This window comes from Capricornis sumatraensis, chromosome 15 (assembly GCF_032405125.1).
Source record: "Capricornis sumatraensis isolate serow.1 chromosome 15, serow.2, whole genome shotgun sequence".
NCBI classification, from domain to species: Eukaryota; Metazoa; Chordata; class Mammalia; order Artiodactyla; family Bovidae; genus Capricornis; species Capricornis sumatraensis.
In genome coordinates this window covers 74,318,351-74,343,372 of record NC_091083.1, presented here as the reverse complement: position 1 = coordinate 74,343,372, position 25,022 = coordinate 74,318,351, and the positions used below count along the sequence as shown (strand labels likewise).

At 44.5% G+C, this 25,022-nt stretch overlaps 1 protein-coding gene across 1 annotated transcript in view; it reads left to right on the top strand.

The window, feature by feature from the left end:
- PTPRT (protein tyrosine phosphatase receptor type T) overlaps window positions 1–25,022 on the top strand; it is an 815,678-nt gene that overhangs the window by 424,449 nt on the left and 366,207 nt on the right. The window contains exon 8 of the mRNA XM_068986822.1: window positions 2,530–2,639. Coding sequence (XP_068842923.1) covers window positions 2,530–2,639 — 110 coding nt within the window. The remainder of the gene's footprint in view (window positions 1–2,529; window positions 2,640–25,022) is intronic.

The following is a 25,022-nucleotide window of genomic DNA, read 5'->3' as shown; positions in this document are numbered from 1 at the left end:
GGATTAGGAATCGACATATTCTTCTCTTTGGGGAGCCCAGAATGGTGCAAACTTTCTGGAAGGCAATCCGGTAATATGTATCAAAAGCATTAAAGATAAAATAATCCATCTGTTTTGACCCAATAAATTAAGTTCCAAGAATTTATCTTAGGGACATCAGCAGAGTTGCATGCAAATACTTATTTGTAAGAATGCTTATTACAGTGTTACTTATAATCATCAAGAATTCAACCCAACTTTAATGCCCAATAATAAAGGATTGGTGACTAAAATGGGGCATATCCTGTTCTAAGCAGCCATTAAAATGCATGGCCCCAAAGAGCATCTAAGGATTTTTTTAATATTTTTTTTATTTTTTTAATATAAATTTATTTATTTTAATTGGAGGCTAATTACTTTACAATATTGTATTGGTTTTGCCATACATTGACATGAATCCACCATAGGATTTTTTTTAACTGTAATTTGTTTAGCTATAAAAGAAGGTCATAACACAATATGCAAGGTAGGAGTTTAATTTTTAAAAATAAAATATGTATACGCAGAGACATAAGTGACTAGAAAAAATATCTACAGTTACGGGGATTAGAATGATTTTGTTCTTTTTAAAAACCTTTTTTGTAGGTTCTTAATATTCAACAAATTCTGTGTATCATGTCTGTAATGAGAAAAACTAAATATATTTTAATTTAACAATAGGGAACTGATTGCAACATATGGCTGTGGCTATATCTAGAGAGGCATAGCATGATGATTAAGACTATATGCTTTGAAGCTCACAGACAGGTGTTCAGTTCCCTCTTTACAACTTAAGAGCTGTATGACCTTGAGCAAGTTATTTAATTCTCTCAGCTTTGGTTCCCTTATCAGCACAAAGGAGATGATATACACTGGGCAAAGCTGTTCTGTGACTTAAATGAAATAAGGTATGTAAAAGTCTGATCAAAGAGTAGGTGCTTAGTAAAAAAAAACACCTGCCTTTATAATGCCAAAATATAAATAGATTCCATAATGATTTACATGAATTCATGATGCTCTAGGGAGTTATAACGGGAAGTTTGGGGAATCATTATTTTATGGTTCAGCATCTTCCAGGCTGTCATAATGATGGTGGAATTCAGCAGGAGGATGATGGCAGGAAGACTTTTCTGGGTACAGAAACTGCCCAGGAAAGGTTTTGATTTAGGGCAAAATGCCGGCAAAGGTCATTGACTCACCTATGAGTCCAGCCAGCAAATGGTTATCATGCGTCTACCATGCAGCAGGCGTCGGAGACTCAGCAGGGAGACAAATAAGCTGCATTCCTGGAGCCTTCTAATTAGATGGCGGTTTCAAGGCACATGGTTCCTGGTGGATTCAGGGATTAGGAAACTATGGAAGCACTTCCTGCAGTTGGAGAAACCTTGACAGGTTTAGAAAAATGATAGTGAAGTTCACGTTGCACTCCTCAAATACCAATCCTAAGCCAAGAATCTAATTCCGGGATCCCACCTGTTGGCAGGTCTGGGGTCTAAAGATATCCTCTTAATCCTGGTCAGCTTTAGTTCCAGGGTAGACTTGCTCAGAGTCTGCAGATGAAAAGCCATTGGCCTTACAGGAAAACAGAAAACTGTGGCCCGTGCGTCAGCTCTAACCTTTGCCTGTTTCTAAAAATGAAGGGGATTTTTTCTTGGCACACAGATATGCCCATTTGTTTATGGATTATATGTGGCTATTTTTATGTTACAAGTACCAAACTGAGTAATTTCAATAGGGACTCTATGACCCACCAAGCCTACAATATTTATTATCTGATGCTACATGGGAAATAGATGGGGAAACAGTGGAAACAGTGTCAGACTTTATTTTTTGGGGCTCCAAAATCACTGCAGATGGTGACTGCAGCCATGAAATTAAAAGACGCTTACTCCTTGGAAGAAAAGTTATGACCAACCTAGATAGTATATTCAAAAGCAGAGACATTACTTTGCCGACTAAGGTCCATCTAGTCAAGGCTATGGTTTTTCCTGTGGTCATGTATGGATGTGAGAGTTGGACTGTGAAGAAGACTGCCCGCCAAAGAATTGATGCTTTTGAACTGTGGTGTTGGAGAAGACTCTTGAGAGTCCCTTGGACTGCAAGGAGATCCAACCAGTCCATTCTGAAGATCAGCTCTGGGATTTCTTTGGAAGGAATGATGCTAAAGCTGAAACTCCAGTACTTTGGCCACCTCATGCGAAGAGTTGTCTCATTGGAAAAGACTCTGATGCTGGGAGGGATTGGGGGCAGGAGGAGAAGGGGACGACCGAGGATGAGATGGCTGGATGGCATCATGGACTCGACGGACGTGAGTCTGAGTGAACTCCGGGAGATGGTGATGGACAGGGAGGCCTGGCTTGCTGCAGTTCATGGGGTCGCAAAGAGTCGGACACGACTGAGCAACTGAACTGAACTGCAAGAGTAATTTTGCTGACTCCCATTCTAGGTCATTGAGGCTGGGAAAGTGAGATGAAAGGTGGCATCAGATTCCTAACTTGTTTCCTTCTGTAGTTCCAGGAGCTGTTCCTCTAGAATCCATCCAAGGGGGCCCCTTTGAGGAGAAGATCTACATCCAGTGGAAACCTCCCAATGAGACCAACGGGGTCATCACACTGTATGAGGTAAGGAGGCCTCTGTGGCTGTATCACTTGGTTTTATTCAGTTTACTTCAGCCTGGAGTTGGCAGATAATACTGCATGTAGAAGCTCCATCAAAGGCACAAAGGTGAGTGAGACACAGCGAATGCAGAAGGTTTCTGATAGTGTGATGGGAAGCAAACACAAAGACATCAACTGAGCTGTCTTGATAGCCCTGATGACAAAGAAAATTGGGTGTATCATGCACTGATGGGATTCTTCATCTCTTTAGCAAAGGAGTCAGATTGTCCTGGCACAGCCAAAGCAGACCCAGGCCTGGCAAACTGTCCTCTGGAAAGTCATAATAGTCACGTGATGCTCATGGTACCCGTATCAATCCGTGGGCTTCTGAAAGGATCCCAATGTCATTCTCTAAGCTAGGAGTACATCATTCTTGAGCTTTAACATTGCTGTGTGGCCAAGGCATATTGTATTGCCACCTAGGTGATAGTGTTGAAAGCCCTTCTCCCAGGATTAGCAGGGCCTTCTATCAGAGATAGAATAGAATGTCCTTGGACAAGACAAAATGCGGCCTCCCTGAAAACTTGCAAAATTAGAACAAATGATAGAAGCTCATTGCAGAGCAAAAGCAAATAAACAGTAAACCTTCAGTAAGGCTGATTTAGCAAAATGCTAATAGTAGGATATGGGCAGGATTGACTCTCTTCCCACCCCTAATATTCTGAGATACCATGAGACTGTGATTCGGGTACAATAGAAACACACAGCTTTGCAGATGGAAGGGCATGGAAGCTGAAGCTGGAAGGATGGAGTCTGCTGTCTTCGTAGCTCTACCTCAGTCTCAAGGGACCCTTGGCAGGTTCTTCCTCTCTTTAAGCCTCCGTTTGCTTATCTATAAGATTGCGGGGTTGGGGAGCAGTGTTAATTGTTGCCTCAGGGCTTCTCTGAGGAGTCTGAGGGGGGAAAGGTGATAAACATCCCAGGCGGAAATACACTATAAGCTCATGGAGGGACTAAAGACTCTGGGTGCTCGTGCAGAAGGGTACACCTGTTGAGAGTGAGCCTTAGGAAGAATATCACTGCCATAAGGGAAGATGAACTCTGGGGAGGAAAGTCAAAGCGTATTGATGAGGAAGAAATATTCAGGGTGAATCTGATGGACACAGAGATTATCTGGAGAGACCTGGACAGACCTAAGAGCTCTCTGAAGGAGGAGAAAGCTGTCAGTCATGTACAGAGTGGTGGAGAAAACGCCTTCAGGAAACACCTTATGCCACTCCACCCAGTGTTTCTCAGAAGCAGAGCTCTCTAACATCTCCGTCTTGGACCATGGGGTTGGGAGAAGCATCTTTCCTGGGGATGGTGCTGAATGAGAGAGGGTTTTCATACTGATGGACCTTGCCTAGGACACATTCATGACCTTGTCAGGGAAGAGGGCGACTGAACACTCAACTAAAATAAAGCCCAGTCATTTAAAAGCTACACAGTGTTCTTTGTAAAGCACAGGGCGCACACTCACATACACATAGATGAGCTACTCTTTGTAAAGCAAAGAAAAAGGGCCCAGGACTTAGAGAGATAAGGTGCTTGGTGGTGTTATATAAATAGCTCTCAGTGGCAGATGTTGAAGACTTTTGGAATTCACAGGCCAGTAAAACCTCAAATGTTGTGGGGGAACCAACATAGAGTATTTTACCATGTTTTATTAACATCATCTTACAAAAGACAATTACAAAAATATAGAAAGTACATAATCTCAGAATAAAAGGCAGTCCTTTAAATTGAATAAATTTAACTTTATGGGCAACTCATTATGATCACCTTAGTATTTTCTTATTTTGCCTTGAATTGAGGACACTTCTGGCATTAAAAGATCCTGGTTCTTGTACCTACCTGCATTTGGAAACACTGGTTGAGGCTGTGCTGCAGGTAGAGGCATATCCCTGTACAGATTTTTTTTTTCCCTCAGGAGCAATATCCCTCTTGCTCTAATCGGATTATGCACTGGACTTGGTTATGAAACTCTGGATGATAATTCCACAGTAAGAAGAAATAGATGGAGAGGGAACAAAAGAGCGAACATAACTGTGAGTTAGACACTGTTTGAGCCGTAAATGCCCTGAAGGTACTACCCAAGTCAGGTTAGGCTGCTCGCTGCTCCAAAGCCTGTGCTCAAGAGAAAAACACCGGTTGGAAAGAGAAGGTTGGTTTACTCAGGAGGCTGATAAACTGGAGGAGAAGGCAGACTCATGTCCAAAAGCCACTCCCCCCCGCAAATTAGGGAGGAAGAACTCTTAAAGAGGAGTTTCAGGAGTGTATAGGTGGAAAGAGGAAATTATGTGCAGGAAAACACAGTGATCTCTGATAATCGTCTTAGAATTGGTCATGTTGGTCATGGGGTGGTTGATTGGCATACTGATTTTTTTTTTTTTTCCTATTCATTCATCTATTACGCTGTGCTGGGTCTTAGTTGCAGCATGTGGAATCTAGTTCCCTGACCAGTGATCAAACCTGGGCCCTGCTAGGAGGAGAGCCTTAGCCCCTGGCCAGGGAAGTCCCCATGTTAATTGTTTTAAGGACAATTAATCTTCAGTTCTAGGGTCAGTTTGTTCCCATTTCCTTGAGGCCAGTTCTTGGAAGTATGTCAGGTGGATCAGCTTACGTCATGACTGCAATCTGGCCATCATATATTAAGTCAACTTATTCTACCTGGTGAGGGTTTTGGTATCTGAATAATAGTTCAAAGAATGTAGGTCAGAATACTATCTGTTGGCTCTTGAGGAAGAACTCAAGGTCCTTGACTTTGCTTAATGGCTAAACTCTTATTACTTTGCCTTAGTTGACTGCATTCCTTTGTTTCTACATTTCCTCACTTCTTTGATTAAATTTATTCTTTGGCTACAGTTTTTCTACAGACATGAGCCAGGCAGAGAATGTGGGGTGGGGGGGTTCAGTCTTGGGAAGGCCCCATCGGGTCCAACTCTGTTACGAAAGTGAGGACTCATATCATACATGGTCAGGAGCTGTAGGCACAAAGGTGCACCCGGTTGAAAACAGCGCTCCCTTCTTTGCACTTCTCTGTGAACCCAGTGCCTTGTGAATGTTCAAAGACCAGTTGCTGAGATGTTGGCATTCCTATGAGGGTGCTCTACTAGAAATAGCTGTTGTAAGAAAACTTCATGTAATTTCTTGGCTGCTCCTTGGGCTGTAATAGAGAACCAGAGCTGCCACTGTCTGACTTGCTTGAGCATTTAAGGTTACCTTATGGGAATATGCCAAAGTTTTTGGATGATAATCTGAAGGGACCTTAGAGATGATGACCTGAAGGGAGGACATGGGCTTAGGCCTTGTATTTTGACCATAAACGTGGCTGAGACCATGTGTGTCACAAGCCAGTGAAGCCTCAGAAGGTAAGCATGTTGACTTTGAAGGTAAGGTAGCCTAGATGTAAATCCCAGCTCTGCCACTTCCCTTGCTGTGTAAACTGGGGTACATTAAGTAACTGCTCATTTATACTGCTTAATAAATGCAAATATATGTTTAGTACTGTGTTTGGCATTTAGAAATAGCACTGGTAAATGTTAACTCAACATTACATAAAAATGAGGCAATGGATCCTTGGAGAGGTGAAATGTAAAGACCAATTCCGACCTTGGGTCCTGAATTCAAGTGCGAATGTCTTGCCTCTTTCTCAGTGTGATCCATGGACCAGCAGGGTTGGGTCTATCTGGAAGCTGGTTAGAAATACAGCATCTTAGATCTTGCCAGACTTCCTGAATCAGAGTTTTCATTTTAACAAGATCCCTAGGTGATTCGTATGGGCATTAAAAAAGTTTGAGAAGCACTGCTCTAGACTTCACTATTCTTCAGAAAGTTTCAGGACTTCCTTGTGGTACAATGGATAAGAATCCACCTGCCAATGCAAGGGACTTGGGTTTTATCCATGGTTCAGGAGGATTCCACGTGCCATGGAGTAGCTAAGCTCGTGTGCCACAACTACCAAGCCTGTGTGCCGCAGCTGCTGACGTCCAGGCGCCTAGAGTCCACTCTACACAACAGGAGAGGCCACCATGATGAGAAGCCGGCATCCCTCAATGAAGAGTAGCCCCCATTCGCTGGAACTGAACTAGAGAAAGCCTGCACATAGCAGCAAAGACCGAGCAGCCAAATAAATAAATAACGTTTCAGCAACTGATGAGAGTAGGTCCTTCTGAGTAGAAAGATGGGGCGTCTCCTCCTCTCAGCTCAACCCAGTCCTGCCTCAGACAGTAAGCAGGAGACCTTGTTTTTAAAGACATTTATAACAGAATACGTGTTTATGAGGCAATTTCCAAATTTAATTAGATGAAACCAATTTGATTTTTTTTAAATGAGGTTCTGGTTGTAATTTCTAGAGAGAAATCCATAAATTACAAATCACCCTCTCCTGTTCTCAAAAAGTTTGTTTTGTGGCAAAGAAAAATCAGATGACACAAGTGGAAGAGAAATCCAGGGTTGTCAATGTTGTCCTGTGTACAGCCTTCAACTCCAAAAGACAAAACCCAAACAAATGAGGGAGTGAAGAAGAGTTGTGACTTTGTAAATAGTGTAAAAATTGTTAATTGCAGCAGGTCTAACTAGTATGTCATATGTTAAGATTAAACTTCCTTTCCCATGGGTCCATACCACTTCCTGAACCACTTTTCCCCTCCCCCAGAAAAAAAAAGGGCGGGGAGTGGCTTCCCAGGTGGCCCTGGTGTAAAGGATCCCTGTGCCAATGCTGCAGTACTCAGGAGGGGCAAGTGCGATCCCTGGGTTGAAAGATCGGCTGGAGAAGGAAATGGCAGCCCACCCCAGTGTTCTTGCCTGGAGAATCCTATGGACAGAGGAGCCTGGTGGGCTACAGTATGGACATGATGGAGTGACTGAGCCCTCACCTGAGTCCACGTCTTGGCCCATCCTTGGACAGTTCTGCCCTCCAGAATCAGAATGGCTGTGATTATGTCTCATCTGTTCTCTGGACTTCAGTCCCCTCTTTGTAACATGAAGGTGTCATACTGTTCTAGGGTAAAAGTCAAGAGAAAAATAAATCTACATCAGACCCACAGAACCAAAGTTTTATACCTCATTTTGTATTGGCTCCACTGTTCAAACTGTGCCTGTGGCCAGAGATTCAAAGCCAAAGCAGCCGTGACGCTCACTTGAAGGACAGTAGCCAGTGTGCAAAGGCCCTGCGGTAGAATGACTGGCTTGTCTGAGAAAAGGAAGGAGGTCAGGAAGGAGGTCACCAGACTGAACCCTGGTGAGCAGCGTGGACAATGATGAGGCTGTGTGGGGAGAGGGTGGGCAGGGTCAGACGATGCAGGGTTTCTAGAGTCTGCGCTTTGTCCTGAGAGGAACAGAACACCCGAGGAGGATTTTTAAGCAGAGAAATGAAGGAATCAGATTTACATTCCTAAAATACCACCTGGCTGTTGTGTGAATAATGGCCCTGGGCACATAAGCATCTCAGGAACACTTGGGAAATCTGCCAGGAGGCAAGGATATTGAACTCATGTATGATACTACAGTGTTGTTGTCTGGGAAATTGCATGCTGGGCGGGCTACTGTCCATGGGGGTGCAAAAGAGACGTGACTTAGTGACTCAGCCCCAACAGTAGACACTGCTCAACTATTTATTGGAAGACCCTGCATCCAGGTGGAAGAGGGGAAACTTTGTCACATCTGCTTCTCCCTTGCTGCCTCTTTGTGGGCTTGGGTGGCTTCCTTTAAGGCAGTAAAGATAAGATAAGGAGTTCTTATCTTGAAGAGCTCCTTGGAGCCAAGACTGTTAGATTCTGGCCTCTAGCCCTCAGGGCTGGGAGCTGAAACTGAAGCTCCAATACTCTGGCCACCTGATGTGAAGAGCTGACTCATTAGAAAAGACCCTGATGCTGGGAAAGATTGAAGGCAGGAGGAGAAGGGGACGACAGAATACAAAATGGTTGGATGGCATCACTGACTCAATGGACATGAGTTTGAGCAAGCTCCAGGAGATGGGGAAGGACAGGGAAGCATGGCGTGCTGCAGTCCATGGGGTCACAAAGAGTTGGACAGGACTGAGTGACTGAAAAACAATAGCAGTCCCTAAGGGCTGGAAGTCCAGTGGCTTCCCTGATGCTGCCCCAGAACCACACAGCAGCTGATTCTTCAGCAGCCACGCCCTCTCTCCCTGCCCCCTGGAGCCAGCCTCGCCTCTACTGCAAGCAGCTTGTATCAGAATGCAGGGTCCCTGGCCTCAGATCTCAGCAAGGTGACAGAGAGTGCCTGGAGAAAGGTCACATCAAAGGCCTCATGTCTACACACCAGCAGATCAGTGTCACCTAGGAGCAGGTCAGACATGCAGTATCTCAGGCCTCAGCTCAGACCCACTGAATCAGAGCCTGTGTGTTAACCAGATGACACACACATATGACAGTGGGAGAAGCTCTGGTCTAAGACACTTCCTAAAGTGTCCTAATCTGGATCTGGAGAGCTCTGCTTGACACACACCCACAGTCCTCAGGTGAGTAACGTGGCCACTAAATGAACTGAGGGATGTGCCTGCTTACAAGGGATCCAAAGAGCTGAGACTTGGACCAGCAATGTGAAAACCATGCTCTTTGCATAGATTCTTCTGGAACCCTGCTTGGGTCTTCCCTTGTGCCTCAGACAGTAAAGAGTGTGTCTGTAGTGTGGGAGACACAGGTTTGATCCCTGTGTCGGGAAGATCCCCTGGAGAAGTACGTGGCAGCCCACTCCAGTATTCTTGCCTGGAAAATCCCATGGACAGAGGAGCCTGGTGGGCTACAGTTCATGGGATTGCAAAGAGCTGGACATGACTGATGGACTAACACATACACAGGGCGTCCCGATCAGGGCCTGTATGTGAAGAGGCCTGGCACGGCCCTTTCCACTCCGACTCTGCTCTTGTGCACGACAGGACTCCCTGAAAGCAGACCAGGCAACTGCAGACAGGCTCACACAGCCCAAATGCGGTCACAGGGGAAACAGTCCAGCCAAACAGTTGCCTGAAAGCTCCTCGGTAAAATCATTTAGAGGCAAGCTGTTCAGAGTTCACGAAAAACAGTAATCAATACGTGTTTCAATTCAATTAGTTTTTCTCGTCTCTGTCCAAAAATAAATATCGCACAGTGTGAGGGAATTGGGCCAGAAGATGTTACACTGGCAACTGGGTTAACGATGTGTGAAAATATTTAAAATGCAGACATGTGAAGCTTCCCAGTAAGCCTTTATGTTTAGCAGTCAAAATCACCAAGTTTCTAATTACAGTGTATAAATCTGAGAAGCTTAAACGGAATGAGAGGACCCTAATGAGGCAGGAATGGGTGTCTTGATTATGCTAGCGTTGATTGACATTTATCTTGCAAGCTATTCTAGGCGCCTGGTGTTCAGAGTTAAATAAAACACAGACTTCGCCTCCATAAAACAATGTGGCCTTCCTGTGCCGAAGCCCCTTTGCAAGGTAGGCTAGGTCAGAGGGTCATCGATATTTTTCTGGCATACAGATGGTTGCATTTGCTCTGAACAGAAAGCGCAGGCCCCAGGAATCAGCATTCCATGAGAGAGCATTGCAAGAAAGCTGAGTGCGTGTTCTGAGCTAGAAAGTAGTTCTGAACAGGACTGGGGCAGACACGTGTTGATGGAGACAGGGGCTGCTGTATGGATGAGCTCAGAGCAAGCTCTCAGAGGTGCCGGGAGGTGCTGGCTTCATGTGGGTACTCAGACTCACCTCTTCCTCCCCTTTGGCTTGGCCACGGTGGCCTCTCAAGGGCTCACTCACCCCAGGCAGGCAGATGGCTCTGGCCCACAGAAGATCAGTAGGGAGAATGGGATGTGGTCCTTGACGGGCAGGAAGCCCTAGAGGCAGGAAATGGAAAACCCAGCCTGAAGCAAGAATTTGCATAATTCAAGCCGGATTTCTGTTAATTAAGATGCATAGTTTGCATAATGCAGGCAGCTAGTGGGTATAAATTGAGTCAAGCTGGTAACCAGGATAAAAGCTTTTGTTTCTTCTGAATTCTTTAAGCCATAAATGTAGGAATCACCATTCTTCCCCACTTGCAACACATCAAATACTCTAGAAAGTTCTATCTCTTCTCCTGCTAGTATAGACAAAGGTCAGGTCACACAGCCCCATCTTCAACCCCACCACGTTCTGAACACTCATCTGATGCCTGAACCACTTCAGAACTTCTCTGTGCATGCTGCGTCCGCACTTCCCTATTTCACTTCCCTACACTGTACCCAAACAGAACATCTTGGAACGTAAATACAGTCATGTTGCTTCTCTGCTTTTGCCTCAACTTAATTTTGAAGCCTTGAATGGTCTGGCCCCTCTAACCTCATTCTGTGCCTCACCTCCCGCTGTTTTCCGTGTACCAACCCCTCTAGCTTTCTAACACTTTCTCAAGCTGGTTGAGTTCTTTGCAGCCCATGTGATTGCTGCATTTTGTTAATGTCAACTCTTCTGCCTAGAATACTTTTTTACTTCATATTTCTTAGGTTCCTACCTATTCTTTACCTCCAAGAGGCTTTTACCCTGAACTCTCCACTTTATCAAGCAGTTTTCTTATTTCTGTCGTATTATTTTCACAGTCTGCACTCATTTTGTTGGTATGCTTTAGTATCATCGAATCCCCTACTGGACTTCAACCTCATAAGGCTATGGGCCATGTGATGGTTATTGTATGTGTCATCTTGGCTGGGCCGTGAGGCCCAGATAGGTCAAACATTATTCTAGATGTTTTTGTGAGGGTGTTTTTGGATGAGTGGACTTTGAGTGAACCAGATTGTCCTCCATAATGTGGGTGGGCCTCATCTGATCAGCTGAAGCTCAGAATAGAACAAAAAACTGAGCTCCCCCAAGCTAGATGGTACTTGCCCACAGTCAGCCTTCTGAGTTGAACTGTGACACTAGCTCTTCCCTAGTTCCTCAGCCTGATGGCCTTTGGTCCTGAACTGATACTGGCCATATTTATTTTTGCTTTTTAGTGTGTCCTCCAGTACTCTTGCCTGGAAAATCCCATGGATGGAGGAGCCTGGTGGGCTGCAGTCCATGGGGTCGCTAAGAGTCGGACACGACTGAGTGACTTCACTTTCACTTTTCACTTTCATCCATTGGAGACGGAAATGGCAACCCACTCCAGTGTTCTTGCCTGGAGAATCCCAGGGACCGGGGAGCCTGGTGGGCTGCCGTCCATGGGGTCTCACAGAGTCGGACACGACTGAAGCAACTTAGCAGCAGCAGCAGAATCTAAAAGAAAGTTTGCACATAACATGTGCTCAATAAATATTACTTATATGAATGTGTGGATTTGCACTTTATCTTGATAAGGGGTAGTGGTGAAATCTTTGTCCAACAAGTTTAGTGGTTCTCACGCCTGGCTGAAGATTTAGAATCATACCTTGACAACCTCCAAACATATCGATAAATACATATGTAGGTAGACACATAGATGGTTGGGTTTAGGCATCATTACATTTCAAATAAATCAGAATCTCTGGGGGTGAGGTTCTATCCAAATGGGCTTTTTAAGAAGTGCTTCGGGACGTTTTACTGTCCATCCAAGTTTGGGAAGAAGTACTGCATAGCATGAATTCAGTCAATGCGCTCTGATATATTATCCCAGACAAATACCTGCTAAATAAACACAGCCATGACTCTAGCTTTACCCTGCCTTTATTTTTCACTCTTCTGGAATTCAACACTGTCTGATGTTACACTATAAGCAACTCTCATGCCCATGCAGGTGCTAGGCAGTAGTTATTTTAAGGCTCAAATTCATGACGCATTAGCCTTTTCCCCTCAAGACTGCTAAACAAACAGTTTGTGGAATAATTGAAGACACACAAGGCCGTATTGGTCTGTCAATATCCTTTTGCATTTCACAAATGGCATCTTGCAGCTCTGGCATCAGACTTTACCTTACAAATATTTTCCCCTCTCCTTTTACGGTAGAAGTTAGTTCTGTTGTTTATTTGTGAGATTTAAAAATGATTTATATACACACAAAAAGCTTCGTAGATTTGCCCAGAGGCTTTTCCAAAGTCTTAAAAGTCAGAGCCCTGGGATGTCAAGGAACCATTTTTCCTAACCCTTAGCCCATCATTCAGCCTCCATAGGATGTTTCTCTTCCAGAGACTTGAAAAATGCAGGCATCCCTGGATAGAAGCCATACATAGGTCTGCTGGGCTGACAGGTCGGTTGACAGGTGTTTCAATAGAAACAGCTCTGGGTTGAAAAGAATGATTTCTGGCACTCTGTGTCTAGAAGGAAGTTAGTTGCGTTCTGATGTGAATAAGTTGCATTTATGTAAGTGGGACCATTAGAGCTGCCTGTCATCCACTCGTAGCATACCAGGAATGCCTGTATATTTGCCTTGGGGTGTTTCTTTCTTTTTGTTACAACACGGCTATTTGTGATGGAACCAGATAATGTGACAGTAGGAATCAACAGATGCGTAGCACTTGTTACCTGAAGAAGAGCAAGTCGTGTTTTCCTGGCAATAAAAAGGTTTTCACAATAAACATTAATAATTCATCTTAGCTGTAAAAAAAGAAACAGCAGAAGTGACTGCAGGGAAAATATTCCTACAGTGAGCCCCAATAGATCAGTGCATTTGTCTTTGTATGTGTGTGTGTTAACATGTAGGTTTGTGAGTTGGTGTAGCGACACTGACACGTGTATGGACATCTGTATTTCTGTGGTTTTTTCTCATGTACATGTAAAGCATTTAGCCTTGGGCTGTACCCATAATCTCAGTTGCATCCTTGGAATTGTTTTTTTTTTTTTTTTTGAGAGTTAACTCTAGTAGATTTCAGAGGCACAGGGCTATGTCTGTTTTCTCCTTGCCTGGAGAAACTCCAGGTCACTTCCTATCCATGTCATAGGAATCTCTTCATGGGCTCCCAGCTGTTTCTCATGAACTTCTGTCATAATTCCTCTCCAGAACTTTTGCCAAAGGAAAATTTTGGATTAAAAAAGCTAAAACCTACTGGTTGAGTTTAATCTGTGCATATCTAGTTGTCCTAGGAAAGTGGAGGGAGAGAAATGAAAAGTTAGTTCTGCATAAGGCACCATCAGGACTCTCCCTGATGTCCCTTCTGTGGGAGGCAGACCTTGTTTTGATGCTCTGCACACCCGAAGGACTTAGTGAGAAGCGGCCTGTACACACAGCCACGTGGCTAGTGACGGAAGCCTCTCTGTGGCTACATGGTCCTTTCAATAAACCATGCCCAGAGGCGGTGTGTAAGCTGCTGAGTGTCTCTTTCAACATCAGAAGTTGTTCTCTTTTCATCTCAGATGTTCTACCTTGTTACTCCTGTTAGAATTCCACCTGGACAGGGCAGTGCAGTATGGATCTGCTGCTTTTAACTGACTTCTTTTCTGTTTTGGTCAGAACAGCTCTTTGTTTGGGACTTAAAAAATGAAGGAGGAAGCGGGTCTTCATCTACCATCAGAGTGTTTGGATCCTTCGTCCTGAAGTCTCTGGAGGCTGGAATTCAAATGTATGATTCAGAGACGATCCTTTCATTGGCTTTAGAAGATGGCAGGTGGATTTCTTCCCCTCACTCCAATCCTTTTCTTTGGCTACTTTAAAAAAAAATGAATTTTTTTGACTGTGCTGGGTCTAAATTGCTCCATGTGGGCTTTTGTAGTTGCCATGAGTGGGGGCTACTCTGTAGGTACGATGCATGGGCTTCTCATTGCGGTGGCTGCTTTTGTTGTAGAGCATGGGCTCTAGGGCCTGTGGACTTAGTCACGGAGGCACATGGGTTTATTTGCCCCATGGCACGTGGGATCCTCCTGGACCAGGGATCAAACCCATGTCCCTGCCGATTGTCAGCCACTGGACCACCAGAGAAGTCCCTTTGGCTACTTTCTCTTCCCTCTTCACCAAGAGAAGAGTGGTTCCTTACATCTCACACCCCAGTACGAGACCTTGGCCTGTATCATTATGGACTCCATGCGAGCTTGCTTGCATATCAGGTCTTTCTCAGAGCCCTTCAAAATATATGTCATAAAAATCCCCACTGCTTTGCTTTCTTGGCATCTGTTTTATTTTTTGCATTGTTTTAGCATCTGTGTATCATTGCAAGTCAAATAGTGAATTATATTTAGAAGGAACTTATTCTTTGTTAATGTTAGTGACATTACAGCAACATTACATGGTGTTAGAAATATGGGGAGTGGAAAGTTAGCCCCTATTTCCACTGCCCAGCAGACCCACCATTTTCGCAAGAGTTTTTTTTTTTTCTTCTTCTAATTTTTGTACATTGACATCTTTTAGCTAATTATGACCACATTGCAAAATTTGGGTTTTCACTACATCAGACGTTTCCCAGTTTCAATATAAGCTACTTAACGATCCCATCTAATGGCTCTCTGATTCCCTGAGCACATAGCCCACACTTTACTGTCTAATCATTCTATTTTAGGATATGTGATTGATCTTCCAAGAAGGTAAGACACAATTTTTAGGGTAGAGTAAGAGGGACCTGGATCTTTTTAAATACCTGGTTAGCAAAGTTTGAGCTATGCTTTCCTTTTCCTTCTCAGTAGGTTTGTTAGTAGCAGTCAGAGCCCGTTGCATGCCTTCCATTGATCATAGAACTGTGCCCAAAATAATAGCTCCCTCTGTTCGATAGGAATGGATCTAAGGAAGGAGAGTAAAACCATGTGTACAAATTCAGATAGAAACCTGTAAACCCAGAGTTAGAAGTGGTGGCCGTATTTTCCTCCTTGTTTTAAAAACATGTCTCCATTTGGTTGTTTCTTGACAATTGGAAGTGATATATGGCCTGTGCATTCCCCTCTCTTCCCTAATACCTTTCCCATGATAGACATGTGTAATTGTTCAGGCCACATTCTTCCTTTGAACTCTGACATGGCTTCCCCCTTTTCTAAAAAAAAAAAAAAATTGTATTGTATTTTTGGCTGTGCGGGGTCTTCGTTGCTGTGCACAGATTTTCTCTAGTTGTGGAGAGCAGGGGCTGCTGTCCAGTTGCAGTGCACAGGCTTCTCATCGCAGTGGCTTCTCTTGTTGTAGAGCACGGGCTTAGTTACCCTGAGGCATGTGGGATCTTTCTGAACCAGGAATTGGTGTCCCCTGCATTGGCAGGTGGATTCTTAACCACTGAACCACCAGGAAAAGTCCCAGAATCCCTCTTGACTTGGCACTCTAGGTGGTCCTGGCGTCATCTGTGATGCTCAGCTGCCATCTTTGTCTTTGCCCTACCTTCTGTGTAAATGTGCTATCTGCAATTCTGGAGGGTAATTCTTTTTAATATCTGCGCTACTTCTTGGAATAAGGGACCACTGCTCTGGAGTCCTTCCCGAGGAAGGTGCCAGAGGTGAGAAAGTCTGTACTAGAACAACTCTTGTAGAGAGTTTTCAGGATTATGTCTAAAACACAGAGCCACAGGAGACAGGAACATGTGTAGCGGTTTCAAGACCATATTGGAACTTTCCTTAAAGACCTTATGTACATATATGTATATGCATAAATATATGTGTGTATGTACACACATACACACAGCAAGTCTGTGCCTGCCCCACCAGTACACGCATTCTGTAATTCTATCTTCCCCAGCCAGTTTTTATGACAGAATTACAGAAAGTTTAGATATCAGAGAGAAAAATCACCAATAATCTCTTCTCATAGCACAACAATTATTTTGCCTTGTATTTTATCCTTTGTTAATGTGCCTACATCTTTTACCAAACTATAGTTACATAAAATTTTTTACTGTAATTTTTTATTAAGCATTTTATCATGATCATGATGCTTTTTATAGCACCATGGAAACTGCATATCTTTTTTAATGATTGCCTAATTGTCCACTGAGTGTATATACCCTAATTTACTTCTGCATTCCTATATTGTTTTTCCATATTTCTGGTAACACTGTAATGAACCTCATGTGTATAGTGGTGGATGTATAATGGTGGAAAGAACATGGACTTCAGAACAATGACTTGGATCTAGAATCCTGGTTCTAATGTTATCTGGATGGAAGACTTTAGGGACACATTAACCACTCTGAAATTGAGTTACCATTTATGCATAAATTTTTAAAAATGTGCATAGAAGTAATACCAAACATATAAGTTGGGAGTTTCATAAGAATTAGATGTATGTTGCCAATAACCCTTCAATGTCGTGGCTGGTTTTCTTTCCCTATTTGGTGTATTTCATTTTTATTGACTGCACTGGGTCTTAGGCATAGCATGAGAACTCTTAGTTGTGCCATGTAGAATCTAGTTCCCTGATGGGGATTGAACCCAGCCCCCCTGCATTGGGAGCATGGAGTTTTAGCCACTGGACAACCAGGGAAATCCTTTTTCGGTGTACTTCTTTTTTTAGACATTCACCCACGTGAAATTAACAGGGTTGAATGGAGCAAACACTTTTGTAACTCTTGAGGCATGTTGGCAAGTTGTTCTCCAAATGGATTGTACCAGTGTGGGTGTGTGCTTTGAGTCCTGTGTTGAGCTGGTCGCTGTGTCTGGGAAGCAGGCCTTTGGCAGCCCAGCAGGGATTTGAGTCAGGTTCCCCAGTCCCTTCTGCAATGTGGGAGACCTGGGTTGGGAAGATCCCCTGGAGAAGGGAAAGGCTACCCACTCCAGTATTCTGGCCTGGAGAATTCCATAGATACAGTCCATAGCATTGCAAAGAGTCGGACACGACTGAGCAACTTGCACTTACTTCCTTACTTACCCCAGTCCCTTCAGAGCAGGCTGTTGTGTGAAGAGCTCATCACGCATGTTGGCAGAACCATTTTTCCTCTCCAAGGACATGCTGGAAACACTTCCACCTCCTTAACTTGTTGTTCACACTTTTTGCCTTCAAGGAGCAAGTACAGGGCCTGGCCTCCAACAATCTCCCAAGAAGGTCCTGGGGACCACACAAGAGCTCTGAACTGGGGGACTCCACGCTAGTTCCTAGAGGCTGCACCTCTGCTTGCTCTGGTACTCCACCCATCCAGCCCTCTCGTGGCCTCTCTTAGCTCATCTGTAAAGGAGAAGATTGAGACAGTTGGTTTCTAAGGCCAAACCACTCAAGGTGTGTCCTGACATCAGCATTATCTGGGAGCTCTTTAAAATGTGCCGTCTTGGTTTCTCAGCCATAAAAAGGAACAAAAGTGGGTCATTTGTAGAGACCTGGATGGACCTAGAGACTGCCAAACAGAGTGAAATCAGAAAGAGAAAAATATATATTAACACATACATGTGAAATCTGGAAAAATGGTAGAGATGACCTTATTTGCAAAGCAGAAATAGAGACACAGGGGTAAAGAATGAACATATGGATACCTAGGGGGGAAAGGGTGGAAGGGGAGGAGTTGGGAGATTGGGTTTGACACATATACACTATCGACACTGTGTATAAAATAGACAGCTGATGGAACATGCTGTATAGCACAGGGAACTCTGCTTAATGCTCTGCGGTGTCCCGAGTAGAAGGAAATCCAACAGGGAGTGGTTAGAGTACATCCATGACTGATACGTTTCACTGTGCAGTAGAAGATAACACAACATTGTAAAGCAACTATATTCCAATAAAAATTAATTAATAATGAAAGAGATGTGCCATCTTGGGCTCCATCCAGATCTGCTGAGTCAGAGTATGCATCGTTGCAAGATCCCCGGGGGATCCGATGCCCGTTACAGCATGACAAGCACAGCTCTACGTTAGCTTCGGCCTGAGGTTTGCTGTCATTCTAGGAACATTTGCTGGGAGCCTCAGTTTTAGAACCACGATCTCCCTGCCATATGCCTACACTGTCTCAGAATTTCCCTAAGCTGCAGTGAGGTTCTTCATCTGTGGACCTAGATGCCACTTCTTAGGGGTCAGGGTCATTAAAACCAATACCTTTTTCCTTGAGGTGAGAACCATTTTTGCTGAAACACATATCTTACTAGTCATTCCACGGTTTAAGAAATCCCGCTGTGTATCTCAGTGGCTCTCAAGAGGGAAGAATCTGAACTCTTCTCTAACTTGACTGACAGGTCCCTGTATGAATGACCCAGCTCTTGCTGGCCTCCCCAGCATCCCCCCCTGTTCTTATCCCCTCCTTCCCAAATCCATAGGCTTTACCTGACAGCCACGTCACACTCCTGCTGTTCTTGTCTTCCTCTGTCTAGGATACGCTTTCTCAACGCCTCCTTCCTTGCTTTTAAAGGAAGTCCTTCCTTCAGCACCCTGAGGGCTCAGGGTTCTTTCAGGGACACTGGTTTTTGGAAACACCTGGTCTCGAGGTTCTTCCTTGTTATGTTATAATAGCATCTATTGCCCAATGCTGTTATTGCTTGTTTCTATATACTTCTACGACAAAGCTCAGAATTCTTAAGAATTTGAGAATCTACTGGGTTGGCCAACATCTTATGGAAAATCCCAGACAAACTCTTTGGCCAGCCCAATATTTTGTTCTCTGTTGAGTTCTCAGGAGCTGGCCTATGGCAGATCTTCCATGAATGGCAGTAGCCAGCACTGCAGGAACCTCCCCTTCCTTCCTTGAGGTCCATCCATTCTTCTGTACCTGCTCTCTGACTCAGGAGACAGACTCTCAGGAATCACTGACCTGTTTTGACTTCTTACCTTCTGTTCAGCCAAAGGAGTGCCCTGGAAAGGACAGGAAGAGAGGGGAAGGGGTGTGATAACTGCTCCAGCAACCTCTGGGAGGGTCACAGTTCCTCTCAGGGTGACCTTCCAGGTTCTTGAAACTACTCCTTCCTCCACTGCTCTCTCCCTTACTAAATGCCCCCTCACTGCCTGGGCTCTTGTTCCCATCATCTCCTACAGTGTAAATAGTTCATTTATTAAGCTCTGCTTGGATTACATTTTTTTTTCCTGCTGGGACCCATCAAGAGCCCTGTTATCGTTACCATGGATCATTGAGGGTGCTTCTCATCATGGACTTTATCGTAAGCCTTATAGCCCTTCAAGTTCAGTTCAGTTCAGGTCAGTCACTCAGTCGTGTCCAACTCTTTGCGACCCCATGAATTGCAGCATGCCAGGCCTCCCTGTCCATCACCAGCTCCCGGAGATCACTCAGACTCACGTCCATCGAGTCGGTGATGCCATCCAGCCATCTCATCCTCTGTCATCCCCTTCTCCTCCTGCCCCCAATCCTTCCCAACATCAGTCATTTCCAATGAATGAGTCAACTCTTCGCATGAGGTAGCCAAAGTACTGGAGCTTCAGCTTTAGCATCATTCCTTCCAAAGAACACCCAGGACTGATCTCCTTTAGAATGGACTGGTTGGATCTCCTTGCAGTCCAAGGGACTCTCAAGAGTCTTCTCCAACACCACAGCTCAAAAGCATCAATTCTTCAGCACTCAGCTTTCTTCACAGTCCAACTCTCACATCCATACTTGACTATTGGAAAAACCATAGCCTTGACTAGATGGACTTTTGTTGGCAAAGTAATGTCTCTGCTTTTCAATATGCTATCTAGGTTGGTCATAACTTTTCTTTGTAAGCGTCTTTTAATTTCATGGCTGCAGTCACCATCTACAGTGATTTTGGAGCCCCAAAAAATAAAGTCTGACACTGTTTCCCCATCTATTTCCCATGAAGTGATGGGACTGGATGCCATGATCTTCGTTTTCTGAATGTTGAGCTTTAAGCCAACTTTTTCACTCTCCTCTTTCACTTTCATCAAGAGGCTTTTTAGTTCCTCTTCACATTCTGCCATAAGGGTGGTGTCATCTGCATATCTGAGGTTATTGATATTTCTCCCAGCAATCTTGGTTCCAGCTTATGCTTCTTCCAGTCCAGCGTTTCTCATGATGTACTCTGCATAAAAGTTAAATAAGCAGGGTGACAATATACAGCCTTGTCGTACTCCTTTTCCTATTTGGAACCAGTCTGTTGTTCCATGTCCAGTTCTAACTGTTGCTTCCTGACCTGCATATAGGTTTCTCAAAGGGAGGGTCATCATCCCTGTTGACACTAAGGCTTAAAGAAACAGTTTCATTTGCCTAAGATCACCTAAGTGGTAATTAGATGATAACTTGTCATTAGTATTTCTTACCAGCATTGATGACAATGTCTCTCCACTTACCTAGGTAGTCACTGTGCTTTCTCCAAAGGCAGTCAATAAATAATTGTACAATGGATCTGAGTTTCCCAGTCATGCCCAACTCACTTGACTGTGTGGCCATGAGCTTGCAGATGGGGTTAGAGAGGCAACCTTGGGACAAAGAGGGGACTGAAGCCTCGAACCAGCCCTGGCCTAGAAACTCTCCACATTGTGTCTTCCCAACTAGAGCTGTCAACACATTAAGCATAAGTTCCATGCTCAGTCACTCAGTTGTGACCAATTCTTTGAGACCCCATGGACTGTAGCCCACCAGGCTCCTCTGTCCATAGGATTTCCCAGGCAAGAATACTGGAGTAGGTTGTTTTTTCTTCCTCCAGGGGATCTTCCCAACCCGGGGATCAAACCTGCGTCTCCTGATGCACTGCCACTATTGATGGACAAGGGCAGGCACGGGGCGGTGGGCAGGGAAAGCAGGTGTCTTTAGAGTGGGAGGGGAGGCGTCATGGCCCTCAGTAGAGGTGGCTTCACCATCATGGTTCCTATTTGCAAATCCCATTCAACTTGAACATTTCTGCAGCTGAACAAGAGATATTCAAGACCCCACCTTTCCCCTCGTAGGCAGCTGAATAGCATGCATGACCCAGTGGCTATTTTGGGGGACGGAATGGTTCTGAGATGAATATCTGACACAAATGTGCACTGTCTGGTATGTCAGTCTCAAAGGAAAACTGCAGACTGCAAATTGGGATATTTCTCAATGCTAGAAAAAGTTTCCCATTTCAAATCAACTTTGGGGGGGGGGCGGGGAAGAAAACCTTTTCAAACATCCAGCAATGTCAAAATAGGCGGGGCTCCCTATAAACAACCATGGTGGTTTATGAAGTTTCATATTTTCAAATCAATTACTATCTTTAAATAAAAGGACACCTGTCCTGGGCCACAGGATGATAATTTCTATAATCAAAATGCTGACAGGAGAGCCTAGTGACCATGTTCAATCTGAAGTTTCAGTCAGTGTGGAACACATCCAGCCCCTGCTATTTTATGATGCTCAGGGCACTGCTTCTCCAGCTGGAATCCTGCAGCATGGGGTAGCCACACGTCTGTGCTTAAAAGCATGAAAGTTCTTCCATTTGAGAAACACTGAAAGGACGCATGAGGCTTTCCTAGTGGCACAGTGGTAAAGAATCCGCCTGCCAGTGCAGGAGACACAGGTTAGATCCTTGGGTCGGGAAGATCCCCTAGAGACGGAAATGGCAACCCCACTCCAGTATTCTTGCCTGGGAAATCCCATGTACAGAGTAGCCTGATGGGCTACAGTCCATGGGTTTGCAAAGAGTCAAACATGACTGAGCGACTGAACAACAAAAGGATGAATGAATGGCCTTTTCCTTTTTCTTTATTCTACTTCCACGGTACCTTTTAGCATTAATGAATCCTAGCTCTGTAGAAGTGCTTTGTAGAAAGGAAGGAAGAGGGACTTCCTGGAGATCCAGTGGTTAAGACTTCGCCTTCCAGTGCAAGGGTGTGGGTTGGATCCCTGGTCAGGAAGCTAAAGTCCTGCATGCCTCACAGCCAAAAAACCAAAGCATAAAACAGAAGCAGTATTGTAACAAATCCAATAAAGACCCTTTAAAAAAAAAAAGGAAGGGGAAAAGGGAGAGCAGACCTGACAATGCAAATCAGCTACTTTCAGATCTGGCTGAGTTTTCAAACCCTGGAGTTTGGCAGAGACAGGGAAGTCAAGGTCCTGCTTAAAGCTACTGAATCAGAAAATTCAGGCACAGAGCCAGGCCATACATATAATTGGAGCCCATAAGAGTCCGTTGTATAGCCAGATTGGAGAGCCACCACAGTCTGTCTGAACTTCCCCCTCCAACCTACCTTGGCCTTGGTTGGGGCCTCAGCTTCTCCAAGCTTCGTGCCTCCATCACCTGCTAGATCTTCCTGTGCTTGGTCATATTTCTCCAAGCTCCAGCCTCCACATCAGCTTTCAGAGTCACCTGTCAACCACACAGGCCAGCAAATGCTGGCATCCTTCCACCAGCAGAGTGTAGCAAGAGCTCCTGACTGTAACCCCCAGGATGTTCCCTGTGCCCCGTGACCTCTTTTGTCTCCTTTCTGGACATCTCTTGCTTCTAACTCGATATTCCAGCAGCTCCAGACTGTATATTGGTGGCTCCTTGCAGAAGCTGCTGTTCACCTCTGTTCCTTTGTGCACTTGGATACCCTACTTTCAAGGTCCCTCTGCTTTGCCCTCTTCCTGTTTGCTGGGGTGATGCCTGCCCCCAAGGCATCTCAGGCACTAATTCTTCAGGGAGACTGCCTCTCACCTCCTCCAGCTGGTTTAGGCACTCCCCATACAGTACTCTGGAGGATATTATTTGTCATCACATTATAGTGATGGGCGGGTGTCACTAGACCTCATGGCAAGGACTTTGTCTTATTCACCCATGTTCCCCCAACATCCACAACAGTACCTAACACATGATGGATGCCCAAGGGGTGTTTGATGAATCGCCTGACTTTATTTGGTCTTTCTTTCCCTCCCCTCTCCCACCAAAACCAACCTATTAATTTCAGCTGGAGGGGTAAGTTACTTAAAGTCAAAGAAACATGGGAAGGAAGACTGCCTGATATTTTCTTTTGCTTTGTGCTTTTCTGGTCCTTGTCTGTCTGCCTAACTCCATCCTCTTTCATGCACATATCACATACCTTCACCCCTCTTTAATTTAGGATTCTTACTAGAACCACCTCCCTGTGTAATGTCTTGATGCCATCCTCAATTCCCTCCTGCATTCCTGTCTTGAGAGGAAAGATGTTGCTACAGACTGTTTTCTATTTGTGTCCTCACCTGAAAAAAAAAAAAAAAGCTCATGGCAGCAATGGCAAAGTCTATTTCACCATGCCCGGGAGCACTGCAGTTTGCTGTAATTGCACTGGGCTTGGTGTGGTCTGATAGCTGTCACATCATCCCCACAGACACTGAATCCAGTGACACCAGTTAATCATGCTAGAACTTCAGTCACACGCGTAAATGAGAACATCATCCCCAAATTAGGCCCTGAGTAGGTCATCACGATTCCTATTTGAGGCTTTTGAGAGACAGAATTCCCCCTCTACCTACCTGCCAACTCCATCAGACCCATATCACTCAGCTGGAGAGTGAGATGGAGCTGTGAGTCCTTAATGATCAACCCTGGTGTTTTCTGCCAGGGGCTCAGGAACCCACGGGTGTGAAACACATCCTGATGTATAGGAGTCTTAGGTAGCAACATCCTTGGTATACCCTTGAATGCTGCATTTCTGTCTTTGTTAAGTCTCTATCAGCGAATTGAGACTGTGGCCCAGAAAAAGTGCACCTGTGATATTGGATTCCAGCTGAGAAAAGCCAGGTTTCTTTTGTGGAGGTTTGGGACAGCTTGGGTGTCCAAAGTCACTGATAGAGCAGCAACAAAAATATTTTCTGGGGCAAAGAAATATCTTGAGGTCAGTCCCTCTCACATCTCCTTATCATTTGGTTGGTTCAGCAGATGCCACATGAATTGAGATCCACACAGAGCTGTTAACTTGGATTTTAGCACAAACCTTAAATTTGTAATCAGAAATTAGTGTCTTATATTTATAAAATGTGAGAATAGTAACAGAGAAGGAAAACAATTTCAGTTACTCAGAATCTCACATTTTTCTTTTTCCATGCCTCCTCCTAGTTGCTGTCTCTCTGCGTATGAAAGTTTTATATAGTTGTAATTATTGCATCTCTATAGTTTTTAATGATTTTTCCCCACTGAAAAGTATATCATAGTTATAACATTATTAGCATTTTAACGGCTGCATAATGTCCCATCAAGTGGCCTGACCACGATTTACTTAGCCGCACCGTCTGTGACATTCACTCAGTCTCCAGAATGTCTCCAGTATAAATGAGGCTTCGTAAACAGCTTTGTGTATTTGCTTTTTCGTTTTACTTTATTTCCTTTAGATACATTTGCAAGCTATGATTATGATATCAAAGAACAGAGCCACCTAATGTTTTTCTGGGTTTACGCTCTCCCCCATTAGTGGTGTATCATAACCCATGCTCTGGTCAGAAGGACTGTTGGCCCAGAAGCCTCAGCTGGAAGGAGGCTGAGGTCAGTGAGGTGCCTGGAACAAGGTGAGCTCTGCAGGTTAGGACAAATGGAGGATGCCTTAGAAAGAACAGTGGATGATGAACCATGTAATGATTCTTCCCATATACAGGCCAGGTCCCTGTCTCCAAAAATGACTGACTCAACATCACCCAGAGTCTGTGGGCAAGTCAGACTGGGTCTCTCCTCTTTACATGGTTCATGAG